This window comes from Chrysochloris asiatica, unplaced genomic scaffold (genome assembly GCF_000296735.1).
Source record: "Chrysochloris asiatica unplaced genomic scaffold, ChrAsi1.0 scaffold00013, whole genome shotgun sequence".
In the NCBI taxonomy this organism is placed as follows: domain Eukaryota; kingdom Metazoa; phylum Chordata; class Mammalia; order Afrosoricida; family Chrysochloridae; genus Chrysochloris; species Chrysochloris asiatica.
Genome location: NW_006408531.1, coordinates 19,943,527 through 19,958,028, shown reverse-complemented (window position 1 = coordinate 19,958,028; position 14,502 = coordinate 19,943,527). Strand labels below are relative to the sequence as shown.

Sequence of the window (14,502 nt, the reverse complement as noted above, 5' to 3'; positions counted from 1 at the left end):
CCCTACTGTTCTCTGGTTATTTTGGTGCTGGCTGCAGCAGTCAGGCTGCGGTTTCCTCTTGCCATGACGACTTCTAATTGCTATGTACAGTATGTTCAGAGTTAGGTGACTTCTCATTGTAAACAAATTGTGTAACTGCCTAGAGCAGCTCTTATAAATCAACCTAACATTTATAAGAAGAAAAAAAAAGTTAGACATAGAACTATCTGGTGTTGTTTGTGCATGCAGTAAGTGAAACTCTATCAGAAATATGTAACATGTGATCACTAGCTGGAACATAAATTAGATACAGCTAAATGTTTGTGCAGACTAAGCTAAAGGTCATGGCTGTGTACAAGGAAAGAGTATGCAAGTTCCTTGTTCCTAGAATACACTTTGCAAAAACCCAAGGGGCAGCCCTAGTATCTGGACCACAGCTGTTCAGTTGCAATCCTTCGGTTAAACTACCCCCACGTCAGAAACCTTCAGCTCAGTCACTCCAATAACCAAGATGTGGCAATAAGCAGTTACAGTGGTTAGTTTGCACAGAGTTAAGAACAGTTCTAAAAGAGGAGTTTCTAAAACGATTTTAGCAAAGGTACATCAGACAACAAGTAAGTTAACTACCATAATTCTCTTATTGTTTGTGAGATTGCTTTGCTTACATTAAAAGTACTCGTATAACTTTCACCACACTTCCCATTGTTTTAGCCTGTTGTTGTTAAGTGTCTTCAAGTCGATTCCGACCCATAGCGACCCTGTAGTTCCAAGAAACAGCCTTGAACAACAGACCTTGCAGTTCAAATGACTTTGCAATCTGACACATTAGCCCACAGCACCACACCAGGACTCCAAAGGGCATCTGCCTCCCCTCAGGGTATCGAACCCCGGTCTCCCGTGTGACAGGCGGGGATACTCACCACTATACTAAGGAGGATGGCTAGACCTGATTTAAACCACTTGCATCACCAGCACCAGCTGCCATGGAGTCAATCCCAGCTCATGGCTACCTAATGTGTGTCAGAGTAGAACTGTGCTCCCTGAAGCGGTCAGTAGTTGATTTTTCTAAAGTAGATCACCAAGCCTTTCTTCTGAGGTACTTCTCGTAAATTCTAACCACTTTTAGTTAGCAGCCAAGCAGGTGTACATCGCTCCAGGACTCCTAAACCATATAAACAGTTCTACTCTATCACCTGTAGCATAGTGGTCACGAATCGGGCTGTGAACCACAAGGTCAGCAGTTCAAAACTTCATGGACTGTTCTGCAGGAGAAAGATGAGGTTTTCTTCTCCTGTAAAGATTTATAGCCTCGGAAACCCTGTACAGGGTCGCTATAAGTCGGAACCGATTCCAGAGCACATAACCACTCTATCACCTGAGGCCCTGATGTGGCACTGAGGGTCAGTGTAGTGGACTGCAAGGTCAGTGGTTCAAGCTCACCAGCTGTTCTTCAGAAACCCTATACAGGATCATTATGAGTCAGAATTGACTCGATAGCACTTAACAACCACCACGACAACCCTATCACTTAAGAAATTAATAATCAGTTTAAGCTTTAAATATTTTAATGCATGCATTAACTTCATAAGCTATCTTAATAACAAGAAATAAAATTTTAAATTCTAAACTGAAATGTGACTTTGTTGTTGTTGTTGTTGTTAAGTGCCATCGAGTCGGGTCCGACCCATAGCGACCCTGTACAGGGTTTCCGAGGGTGTAAATCTTTACGGGAGTAGAAAGCCTCATCTTTCTCCCGCGGAGCGGCTGGTAGTTTCGAACTGCTGACCTTAAGGTTCGCAGCCCGATTCGTAACCACTACGCCAGTTTTGCCATTTACTCACATAGTTTTCAAATTACAGACACACAAAGAATTAGTGCTTTGTGAACTGGCAAGAATCCTGCAATATGCAGATGATACAACGTTACTTGCTGAAAACTTTGACTTAAATACTGACAAATACTGATGAAGATGAATATACTGATGAAGATCAAAGACTACAGCCTTAAGAATGGCTTGCACCTCAATGTAAAGAAAACAAAAATCCCCACCACTGGACCAATAAACAACATCCATATACATGGAGAAAAGATTGAAGTTGCCAAAGATTTCATTTTGCTTGGATCCACTACCAACATTCATGAACGCAGTAGTCAAGAAATCAGATGATATATTGCAGTAGGTAAATCTGCTGCTCAAGACCTCTTTAAAGAGTTCAAGAACAAAGATGTCAGTTTGAGGACGAAACTGCGCCTGGCCCATGCTCTTAACATGGTATTGCTAGTAGCCTCATACACTATGCATGTGAAAAATGGAGACTGAATAAATAAGACCGTACAATAATTGGTGCATTTGAGTTATTGTGTTGGAGAAGAATATTAAAGTACCATGGACTGTCAGAAGAACAAACATATTTGTGTAGGAAGAAGCCAGAATGGCGAGACTTCGTCTTTCATACTTTGGGCATGTTACCAGAAGTGACCAGTCTCTGGAGAAGGACATTATGCTTGATAAAGTGGAGTGTCAGCAAAAAAGAGAAAGATCGCCAAGGAGATACCGGCACAGCGGGAGCAGTAATGGGCTCAAGCACAACAATTGTGAGGATGATGTAGAACGTAGGCAGTGTTTCCTTCTGTTGTGTACCAGGTCGCTATGACAGCACCTGACAACAACACACTGGCAAGGAGTGAGGAGTCTAGAGTTTGACTCTCATTCCCCTGCTAACTGCCCCTGGGATCCTCAGTAAGTTAGACCCATTCCAAGCTAATTTCCTGCAGGGAAACATATCCTCATCGAACTCAGAGACTTCTAACTTATCTTTCAGCACTCTTTTCCCTGATTTTATAATTCATCATTTCTTTCCTAATAAATGTATCTATTGTTGTCAGGTGTTATCAAGCCCATTTCTGACTTATAGCAACCCCATGTGACAGAGTGGAGCTGCCCTGTATGGATTTCTAAGATGTCCTCTTTACAGATCAGATCACCAAGCGGTTCTCCTGTGGAGCAGCTGGGTGCGTTTTAACCACCAACCTTTTGTATAAGAGACAAATGCTTAACCACTGCACCACTTTGTAATGTCTCCTTAAATGTATTCATTTGTGGTTGTGCAGTGTCACCAAGTCAGTTCTGACTCATAGTGACCCTGTGTAGGGTTTTCTGAAGAGCAGCTGGTGTGTTTGAACTACTTAAAATATCTTAAAACTTGGTGTTAATAGTGCATCTTATTCAATAAGCATCAATCAAGTTGATGTGCATGATCGATTTTTTTATATGTTTCTTTACCTGTTGGGATCATTGCAAGGAATCCAGTTCACCTGAGGGTCTGGGATATCTTCCAAATATGGGTAGAGAGCGTCCCTGGTGAAGTGCCAACCATAAATACCATCTTCTGGAGTCACAATAATATGTGCACCCTGTTAGAATGAACTTTAATTAAAACATCTTCCAAATAATCAACCACCAACGAGAGGGCCTGAGAGGGTGTGGCCACAGTCCTTTGTTAGAGGACTAGCAGTCGCCCTCAATTACAACTAGTTCAGACTCCAACTGTGTCAGAGAACTCTGCTCCATAGAGTTTTTCAGTGATTGATTTTTGGAAGTAGCTTGCCAGGCCTTTATTCTGAGGTGCCTCTGGATGGGCCTGAAAATACCAATCTTTTAGTTAGCAAGTACTTAACCATTTGTGAGACCTAGGAATTCCCTTTAAAACAAGCTCAGCTTTTCTGTATCTCACTCATTCTTTAAATTTACCCTCAAGAAAAAAGATGAAATTTTTTCTGAGTCTGTCTGCCCTACCTTGCCTTAAGTTCCACCATTCAGGTTTGTTTTATTCTAGTCATATTTCTTTGTTCTCCCTATTTTTATCATTTATACTCACTCCTCAGTTACCAACATGGTTAGGTTCCAAAGCCAAGTCTTTATATGTAAATTGGCATTATTCAAAAATGGAGGATGACCACATCAAATTGAAAAATGAAAGACAACTTTGTGAGGAGGCTGCAAAATGTTCTGCAACAATTAAATGAAAAGATCATGGAATTTTTCCGTGGACTTTTTGAAGTCCCTTTATATCATTGCATAACTGCCCAAATTCATCATTACATAATTTCCAAACCACTGAGAATCAATGTTAGTCCTGCCTTATACCTCACCATTCATCACTGCCAGACATACGTCATTAATGTGCAAACCCAGTCAGATAGTAGACTGTTTACAACTATAAATATGAAATGTCGGAGTATACCATAGTCGATAAGTGTATTTTCATAAAACCACTTTGATTTTGTAATCCTGGTATTGTCATATAGGAAAAAGGTGCCCATTTCTGCTACCTCGAAAGACTTAAAGCCCTATATAGGGTCAACAACATCATATAGGGTTGCTATGAGTAGAAACTGACCCCATGGCACTTCACAACAACAATAGAATTGTCATTTTTGCATCACTTTTTCATAGACATTAATAGTTTGACAAGCCACTTACAGCTCAATTACACCATGCAGTTGTTAACAATAATTCTGTTGTTACTGTTAAACACCATTAAGTCCGTTCCAAGGAGCAACTGTTGGGTTTGAACCATGACCTTGAAATTAGCTCTCCAGTGCTTATCCTGTAGCACCACACCAAGAATCCACCACAAACCTGCTGTTATTAAGTGCTGTTGAGTGAGTTTTGACTCATAGTGACCCCCTATAGGGTTTCCAAGGAGTGGCTGGTGGGTTTTGAACCGCCAACCTTGTGGTTAGCAGTCCAGTGCTTATCCTTTAACTGCCACACCAAGGTTCCACAATAAACTTGATAAAATTGGTTATGTGCTATGGAGTCAGTTCCAAGTCATAGAGACCCTGTATAGGGTTTCTGAGACTGTAAATCTTTAGAGGAGCAGAAAGTCTCATCTTTCTCTCACAAAGTGGCTGGCAGATTCAAACTGCTGACCTTGCAGTTAGCAGCTCACTTCATAATCCACTACACTACTAGAGATTCTTACCGTAAACCTAGATGAATTCAATGTCAACCCTCTTCCTGAACTTTCACTAAACTTGAATTGATAGTGAATTACATCAAGTTCTCTGTTTTACTTCCACCTCTGTTCCAGCATGGTGTGGCACTGTAAAATAAGCACCTGACTTAAAATAAGCACTGCAACGTTGATGGTTCAAACCCACCAACTACTCCTTGGAAACCCTATCCACTTAACAACAACAACTGTTTCAGCTTTCCCTGCACCAAACCCTGTAACCAGGGTTCCTATTTCTTAAGAGAGGAGAGGTGGGTGGGGTCAAACATAAATTATCTGAAGTGTTCTGAACTTAGAGGTGCTCCCTGAGCTAACCTGGGTGGAACAAAGATTAAGCACTGGGATGCTAACTGTAAGGTTGGCCATTCAAGCTCACCAGCTGCTCCAGTTGTTGAAAAGACCTGGCAATCTGCTCCTATAAAGATCCCCCAGACTCAACCAAACAGAACCACTGCCATTGAGTTGATTTCAACTCATAGCAATCTATATAGGGTTTCTGAGACTAAAAGACAGCCTCGTCTTTGTCCTGCACTGCGACTGGTAGGTTTGCACTGACAACACTACAGTTAGCCCAAAGCCTAACGCACAATACTTCCAGGGCTCTTTCTGTAAAAATTACAGCCTTGGAAACTCTATGGGACAGTTCTACTCTGCCATATACGGTCTCGATCAATCGGAATCCACTATACAATGCACAATGACAACACTAATATATATCCAATTACTTTCATGACACATCACAAACTTTGACCATATCTGATATACATATCTTATTAAAGCTTTGATGTGTATAAGATGAACACTGAACTGCTAACCACAAGATCAGCAGTTCAAACCCATCAGCCATTCTATGGAAATCCAATACAGGACAGGGTCACTATGAGTTGGAACCAACTCAAACGCATTTAACAACATCTTACTTAAATCACATGCATTCAAACCACTCACTTTACACTTGTAGATCTGTACTCAACCTAAAGATATACTATACATTAACATCTATCTGTTTTATCTTACACTTCAATTGGTATGTCATACACATTGGTCACTTACTTATAATTTACTTTGCTCATAGTGCTGCTGTTAACTGCTGTTGTTTTGGCTCTGACTTATGGTGGTCCTTGGGAAATGAAAATGCCCTTGCTCCAATAATTTTGAAAGGAAAGTTGAGTCCCAATTATAACTGGGTACATTGACACATATGGCGCAGGGGGTGGAGGGAAGGAGCTCAAAAAGCTCATGGAAAAATCCCGTTGTCTTTTTATTCCATTTTTCCACAAACTTTTTGAAGTCCCCTTTTATATCATCCAAAAACATTGATGCGCCTACAGTGACCCTTTCCCTAAGACCTCACCCTTTCTCTACATAAGCCAGCACATTTTTGAGATGGTACCTGCATTGCTGCTGATGTGATGGCTCCTTCCAAAAGATCCAGATTTTGGTTCATTAGTGCCAATGCCTCTTCACGGGACACTGGGGTTAGACTGGTATTACCTAATACCACTGCATGCTCATACACAGCTGCAATAAATGTATCCATGGCGCTGACTTTTAAGATGCAGAAAACCGGAACTGCCACAAAAGCCAGCAACTGAGAAGCGATCATGCTGCAACTTATTGAAAAAACAGACTCGTGATCTATAGAAAGAGAGAGAATCCAACAATCACATCATTGATCCAACAATCAATGATTCTCAGACTTTAGTGCTTTACAATTAAATTACAAAAGTCAATTTGAAGAAAATCTATAGTTTCCTATCATTCTTAGGCACTAAATGACCCTCCGTTTTAGCAGAATCTGTGAGGACCAAGTGAGGAATTGTGTGTGTGGTAGCTGCCCAACACTTCTGACTCTTGCTAACCTCCCTCTGACCACTTGCTGACCTGTTTTACTCTTTCCATTCCCAGGAGGGTAAGGTACAAAATATTTCACAAGGGATGTAATTGCTATACAACAATTTATAAAAACGAGCTCTGAATAAAGTTTAAAACAGGAATGCATTACTACAAAGTGAAAACATTATTTCTTTGATCTTACTCTATGTGAAAAATCATTATCTATGATCTTCAGCGACATTCTGGTGGTGCTGTGCATTAATGCGCTGGACTGTAAAGTCAGTTTGAACCGTAAGGTCAGCGGTTCAAGCTCATCAGCCACTTCTCAGAAACCCTATACAGGGACGCTCGCTATGTGTTGGAACAAACTTGACGGCACTTAACAGCAACAACTATCTTCCATGCACTTGTGCTGAAAGCTCGGATCAAAATAAGATCCTGTTCCTACAATCAAGAAACATGCACTTTTGTCACTAAGGCAGACAAATTAAAGAGGAAACACAGGTTTACTGACAAATTTATTGTGTCCTGTAAAGTCCTAATTTCTGGAGCCAATCTGCCTTGGGTAGAATATTGGCTGTTCCACTTACCAGCTGGAACCTTGGAAATTTTTTCTTAACTACCCTCAACTTCAGTATCTTCATCTATAAAATGAAAATTATAAGAACATTTTCTTCATAAATTCCTGTGGTGTTTCAGAGAAACAGAAGGAAGACTGTTGGTGGTTTCCTAGAGTCTTCTCATCTCTTCCTCCTGAGAACAAAGACAGCATTTTCCAGCTCCTTTGTTCTAGGTTAGGATCATGTGACAGAATGCAAGCAGTTTCTGCCTCACTTGTCTTGCACATTTTCTCTTTTCTCCCTCCTGGAGCAAGCAACAACTTTGATCTTGCAGACCACAACCATGGGGGAGAATTTGTATAGTCAAAGCGTGAAAAGAACTCAGAATCCAAATGACCAGGTTACACTGACCTACTTCACCATGTGGTCTGCTTGCCTCAGGACAATGACAAGCAGAGAAATAAACTCATGTTCAAGTCATGTTATTCTAGATTTCTTTGCAATGACAACTTAGCCTTTACCAAAGTTAATGTACAAAATCTTCTGTAAAGGACTATGACAAAGTAATATGCAATAGTATCAGCTAGGATCGTCACTGGAGGTGAGAAGGCAAAATCATTGTTGACTGAAGAAATTCCACAGTGAAGAGATTTAAAGAGAGATTTAAAGGAAGGAAAGAATGCTGACAATCCTAAACCAGAAGAGCCCTTCATATGCAGGAAAAATAAACAATCAGGAAAGGAATAATGGCTCCAAAGCCCAGCATGTTCCGGGTGAATTAGGCCAGTATGGTTGAAAACCAATGAGGAAGGACAGAAACCCATCACAGACATTACCTTGGGACAATAGAGTTAAGGAATTTTATTTTCATTCAAGGAAAGTTTCTAAGAAAGCTTCTGAAATGAGTAAGGTTCACTGTAAATCTCCCAAATTCCTACTCTGAATCACACTACATGGGGGTCATGAAATCCCCAACATTTCTGAACAACAACACATAAACAGCTGAAAGAATATCTTCAGAGGGACCATTATAATCATTGCAATAGCATATTGTCACCTGAAACAAACTGTGCTACAACTGCTGATACAACAAACAAGAGTCAGCCGGCCAAAGCTTTCCTGCTCCTAGAGTGGAGAGACTGGGGAATTCCCTCTAATGACTGTAACTTGATTCTGGAGGGAAACCTTAACTGATACCTCCAAACTTCTCCAATCAAACCTGAGTGGATGAAGATTTCCTCCTGAGAGGGAAAATGGGACATCCCACAAGGCACACAGGAAATGTGCCATGAGGAAAGACAAGACCCACAATAGCTGGACTTTACTGACAGTAGAGATGACACAAACCCAGACAGTAGACCTCCCAAGTAAGCCAGCGGTAAGCCCTGCCTACACACAGAGAAACGAAAAGAAAGGGAAAGGAGGAACAAATAAGGACCGAGTGACCCATTACTGACTTAATGCACTTATCTATGTCTCCAGAACCTAGAACAGTGCCTGGTACACAAGGGGCCCAATAAACACAGTATTTAAGGGACTAGACTCATTTTTGACCCAAAATTACCACAAACTTACTGTTGAACCTTGGACAGGTTGCTTTCCTTGTCAGAGCTTCATGTGATCCAGCTAATCCAGTCAAACCAGTTGAATGAGGGATGACAACACACTTGCTAACTTCACAGGGTGGTTTTGAGGATGAGAAAGAAATCTAAAGAACCATGTGCACTCATGTGTGTATATATATATACACATCTACGTGAGGGTTGTTGTTAAGTGCTATTGTATCGGTTCTGACTCATAGGGTTTCTGAGAAGCAGCTGGTGGATTAACACCAGGAGTCTGAATGTGAGGGCTGTTGTTGTTGTTGTTATGTACCGTAGAGTCGGTTCTGACTTATAGTGACCATGCACAGAGTTTCTGAGGCTATAAATCTTTAGGGAAGCAGAATGCCTCATCTTTCTACTGCGGAACAGCTGGTAGTTTCGAACTGCTGACCCTGAAGTTAGTAGCCCGAGTCGTATAAAGATTAGAAATTTATCTGTGTTGCTACTAAACATATTTGCTTATAGATTTATATCTAATGACTAGAACACCTGGCCAATTTTCTGATTGACACTTTTCTGATTAATATAATCGTTAGTAATTTAAGAATGTATATTTTTTCCTATAAGATTTGCATCATCAGTATTCTCCAGAAAAAGCCGAAACAGAGAAACAGTAGCAAGAAGAGTTTTGGATCCCTGGTAGTGTACTGGCTAATGAGCTGGTCTGCTAACGGAAAGGCCAGGAGCTGGAACCCACCAGTCATTTCAGGGGAGAAAGATAAGGCTCTCTGCTCCTTAAACATTTGTTGTTGTCAGGTACCATTGAGTCGGAACCGACTCATAGCGACCCCATGCACAGCAGAATGAAACAATGTCCCATCCTGGGCCAACCTCACTAACGCTGCCATACTTGACGCCATCAATGATGCCACCTGGCTGATCCATCTCGTTGGGGGTCTTCCTCTTTTTCTCTGACCCTCCATCTTACCCAGCATGACATCCTTCTCCAGTGACTGTTCCCTCCTAACAATATGTCCAAAGTATGAGAGACGAAGCTTAGCCATCCTAGCCTCCAAGGAACACTATGGCTGCACCATTCTTCCAAAACAGATCTATTGGTTCTTTTGGCAGTCCATGGCACTTTTAGTATTCTCCTCCAACACCACAACTCAAAGGCATCAATTCTTCTACGATCTTCCTTATTCACTGTCCAGCTTTCGCATCCATATGAGGTTATTGAAAATATCATGGCTTGGGTCAGGAGCACCTTAGTCCTCAAGCTGACATCTCTGCTCTTCAACACTTTAAAAAGTTACTGTGCAGAAGATTTGCCCAATGCAATACGTCATCTGATATCTTGACTGCTGCTTCCCTGAGTGTTGACAGCTGATCCAAGAAGAATGAAGTCCTTGACAACTTCAATCTTTTCTCCATTGATAATAATGTTGTTTATTGGTTCAGTGGTGAGGATTTTCGTTTTCTTGACATTGAGATGCAATCCATGCCGAAGGCTGTGCTCTTTGATCTTCATAAGTAAATGTTTCAAGTCCTCTTCACTTTCAGCAAGCAAGGTTGTATCATCTGCATATCGCAGGTTGTTAATGAGTCTTCCTCCAATCCTGACGCCACATTTTTCTTCATAGAACCCAGCTTCTCATATTATTTGCTCAGCATACAGGTTAAATAAGCCTCGGAAATCTATACAGGGTTGCTGTGAGTCAGAACTAACTCCACAGCACACAACCACCACCACATATAGGTAACATATCAGGGTTCTGGTGTAGTGCTATAGGATGAGCACTGGATCACTAACCCACCAGTTACTCCTCAAAAACCCTGTACAGACAGGGTTGCTATGAGTTAGAAAGGCACTTAAGAACAATATCTGTATCACACACATATATACGATCTAGACATAGAAAGAGACACAGATTAAAAGCCCTCCGACTGTGGCAAGACCTGCATGCAGGTGTCCACCTGGCCCAGCAGGACACACAGACTAGTGGCCCTATTGTGGCATGTGTTTCCTGGTCCCATTCACCAAGAATCTGCAGAATCAGATTCAACTGGAGTTGCCCCTTCTCAAGGATGCAAAACATGGCATTCATTAATACGATTTTTACTGCAAAGCAAAAGTACATGTCAGAGAGAGAGAAGGGTCTGTTTCAGCTGAGGAATTGGGGAGCAAGGTTTAATAAACTCAGGGTTGCCCTTCTAAGGGGATCTTCTGCCCAGTGGTTTGGAAGGTCTTAGTGGGGTTCCTCAGCCCTTTTCTATGCACATGTTGAATGCCTAGTCGGGGGGTTTTAACGATATACAGATGGATACATTTCTTAATGATATTACAATAAGCAAGTGTAATACATTACAGGGGTGGGGACCTTCCTGCCAGGCCCCGCCAAGGAAAATACAGTTCCAGTCATCACATTGTCACTTTTGACTCATTTTTTGTTGTTATGTGCCATCGAGTCGGTACTGACCCATAGCGACCTTATGCACAACAGAATGAAACACTGCCTGATCCTGGGCCAGCCTCACTACTGTTGCCATGCTTGAGTCTATCGAAGCTTCCACTTGGCCAATCCATCTCGTTGGGGTTCTTCCTCTTTTTCTCTGACCCTCCACCTTACCAAACATGATATCCTTCTCCAGTGACTGCTCCCTCCTGACAATATGCCCAAAATATGAGACACGAAGTTTGGCCATCTTGGCTTCCAAGGAGCACTCTGGCTGCACTTGTTCCAAAACAGATCTATTGGTTCTTTTGGCAGACCATGGCACTTTCAATATCCTCCTCCAAAACTATAACTCAAAAGCATCAAATCTTCTACGGTCTTCCTTATTCACTGTCCACCTTTCGCATGCATATGAGGTTATTGAAAACACCATGGCTTGGGTCAGGCGCACCTTAGTCCTCAAGCTGACACCTTTGCTCTTCAACACTTTAAAAAGGTCTTGTGCAGCAGATTTGCCCAAAGCAATACGTTGTTTGATTTCTTGACTGCTGCTTCCCTGAGTGTTGACAGCTGATCCAAGAAGAATGAAGTCCTTGACAACTTCAATCTTTTCTCCTTTGATAAGAATGTTATTTATTGGTCCAGTGGTGAGGATTTTTGTTTTCTTGACATTGAGATGCAATCCATATCGAAGGCTGTGCTCTTTGATCTTCATCAGTAAGTATTTTAAGTCCTCTTCACTTTCAGCAAGCAAGGTTGTATCATCTGCATATCGCAGGTTGTTAATGAGTCTTCCTCCAATCCTGATGCCACGTTTTTCATCATAGAACCCAGCTTCTCAGATTATTTGCTCAGCATACAGGTTGAATAAGTATGATGAAAGAATACAACCTTGAGCACACCTTTTTAATTTTTAAAACATTCAGTGTTTCCATGTTCTGTTCGAACAACTGCTTCTTGGTCCAGGTACACATTTCTCAGAAGTACAATTAAGTGTTCTGGAATACTCATTCTTCACAATGTTGTCCATAGCTTGTCATGATCCACACAATCAAAAGCTTTTTTGTAGTAATAAGACCTTGTATATGGTTTCCCGGGAGGAGCTGGTGAACTTGAACCACCTACCTTGTGGTTCAAACCGACCTTGCTGTCCAGCGCATTAACCCACAGCGCCACACCAGGACGCCATCACAGTGTTGTTGTTATTGTTGTTGTCAAGTGCTGTCAGTCGGTTCCGATCTATAGCGACGTTGCAGCTCAGAACTGCCGGCCGGGACTCCAGAACATCAAAGGGGAGTTGGTGAAATATTTAGGAGTCCTGGTGTGGCGTTGTGGGATAATGCGCTGGATCACATGGTCGATTTGAACCGTAAGCTCAGTGGCTCAAAAGGAAACCATAAACAAGGTCACTATGAGTCGGAACTGACTCAAAGGCACTTAACAATAACAAATTAAATGTTTGACCAGGCTGGTCTTTACGGTGATAACTTTATATGGCCTGAGAATGTTAAATTTTTTGGCAGAAAAAAAAACGACCCTCATCCCTGCTGAGGACGAGTCTTCCCGTTCTGTGTAAATGTTTCCATGTCATAAACATTAAGGCGTTACCGGGATTTTTAAGGTCGGTGTTCCTGGTTCTTCGTGGGTTGGTTCCGTCTTTCCTTTGGTGGTGCTTATGGTGGTTATAAGGAGCTCTGGTAGCATAGTGGTTACAAATCGGGCTGCTAACCTCAAATCCAGCAGTTCGAAACTACCAGCTGTTCAACAGGAGAAAGATGAGGCTTTCTGCTCCAGTAAAGATTTGCAGCCTCGGAAACCCTGTGCACGGGTCACTCACTATGAGTCGGAACCGACTCCACGTGCTTAACAACATGGTGGTTGTGTACCGCGGAGTGGAGTCAGTTCTGACTCATAGCGACCCTGTTCAGGGTTTCCGAGGCTGCACATCTTTACGGGAGTAAAAGCCTCATCTTTCTCCCGCGGAACGGCTGGTAGTTTCGAACTACTGACCTTTATGTTCGCATCCCGATTTGTAACCACTATACTACCAGAGCTCCTTTTATGGCTCAGGAAAGGAGGTGCTCAGGATACCCCTAATCTGTTCCTAACAGTAAACTTTAGAAACCGCTCCTACCTGATTCAGCACCACCTGGTGCACACACCCGCCAGCGACCCAAGGAGAGTGGGGGTGCAGCACAGCGTTCAGCTTCTTCCCTGCTCTCACCTGACAGAGGAGGAGACAGGACTTGGAGGAGAAGGTCCCTGCGTGTGGCCTGCGTGGGGGCTTGTAGGTGCAGCTGAGAGCTCACAGGGCGGAGACGGCGGTTTCGGAGCTCGTGGAAACAGCTTCAGAAGAAGGAAACTTAATACTTAATGGAACCTCCAGGACACACCCCTGGGCTTTAAGCCAAAAACATCCACACCCATCCACTGCTCTGCTACCAAACTGCCCCAGAGGGATCTCAAAGCTGGAGACCCTTTTTTTTTTTTTTTTATGTGCAAATTTATTTCTTTGTTTTTTAAAGTCTTTGTGGGCTTTTAAAAAAAGACTTTGTGGACTATGTTATGTTATGTTAATTGACCAACTGACCTTGGTAGCCCCTAAGCCCTCACGCCCATAGGTGTTTGGTAATGGGTAAGAAGTTTTCCTAACTCTGCCCCTTGTCTGCTCTACTACTTTTATGGATTATTTGTTAGGTGTTAGTTTTGTGTTTAACTTTTTATTGTGATTTGGTTAAAAAGCTTACAGAGATAGAGAGAAAAAAAGATATTTATTTTAAGAAATTGACTTATTCAATGATGGAAAGTGGCGTTGCAGGGCCCCCGCAGTCTGGAAACTCAGGCAGGAGTTGAGATGCTGGTTTTGAGTTCAAAATCTGTGGACAGGCAGCAGCTAGAACCAACTCTGCAGGAGTTATGTCTTGTAGTCTGGGGGTAGAATGCCTTCTTTCCTGGGAAACTTTACTTTTTGCCTTTCAACTGATTACAGGAAGCTTTTCAAGATTACTTCTTGAGAGTAATCTCCTTTATTTAAAGCCAACTGTAGATGGTAATCACAACTATAACAATGCCTTCCTCATAGTACCTAGATTAGTCATTAAATAACTGG

General features: G+C 42.1%; 1 protein-coding gene across 1 annotated transcript in view; it reads right to left on the bottom strand.

The window, feature by feature from the left end:
* Positions 1–6,603, bottom strand: part of VNN1 (vanin 1) — a 25,090-nt gene extending 18,487 nt beyond the window's left edge. Inside the window, exons 1-2 of the mRNA XM_006834722.1 lie at positions 6,391–6,603; positions 3,263–3,393 (exon numbers count right to left, since the gene is read on the bottom strand). Of these exons, the coding sequence (XP_006834785.1) occupies positions 3,263–3,393; positions 6,391–6,603 (344 nt within the window). The remainder of the gene's footprint in view (positions 1–3,262; positions 3,394–6,390) is intronic.
* Positions 6,604–14,502: the final 7,899 nt, after the last annotated feature.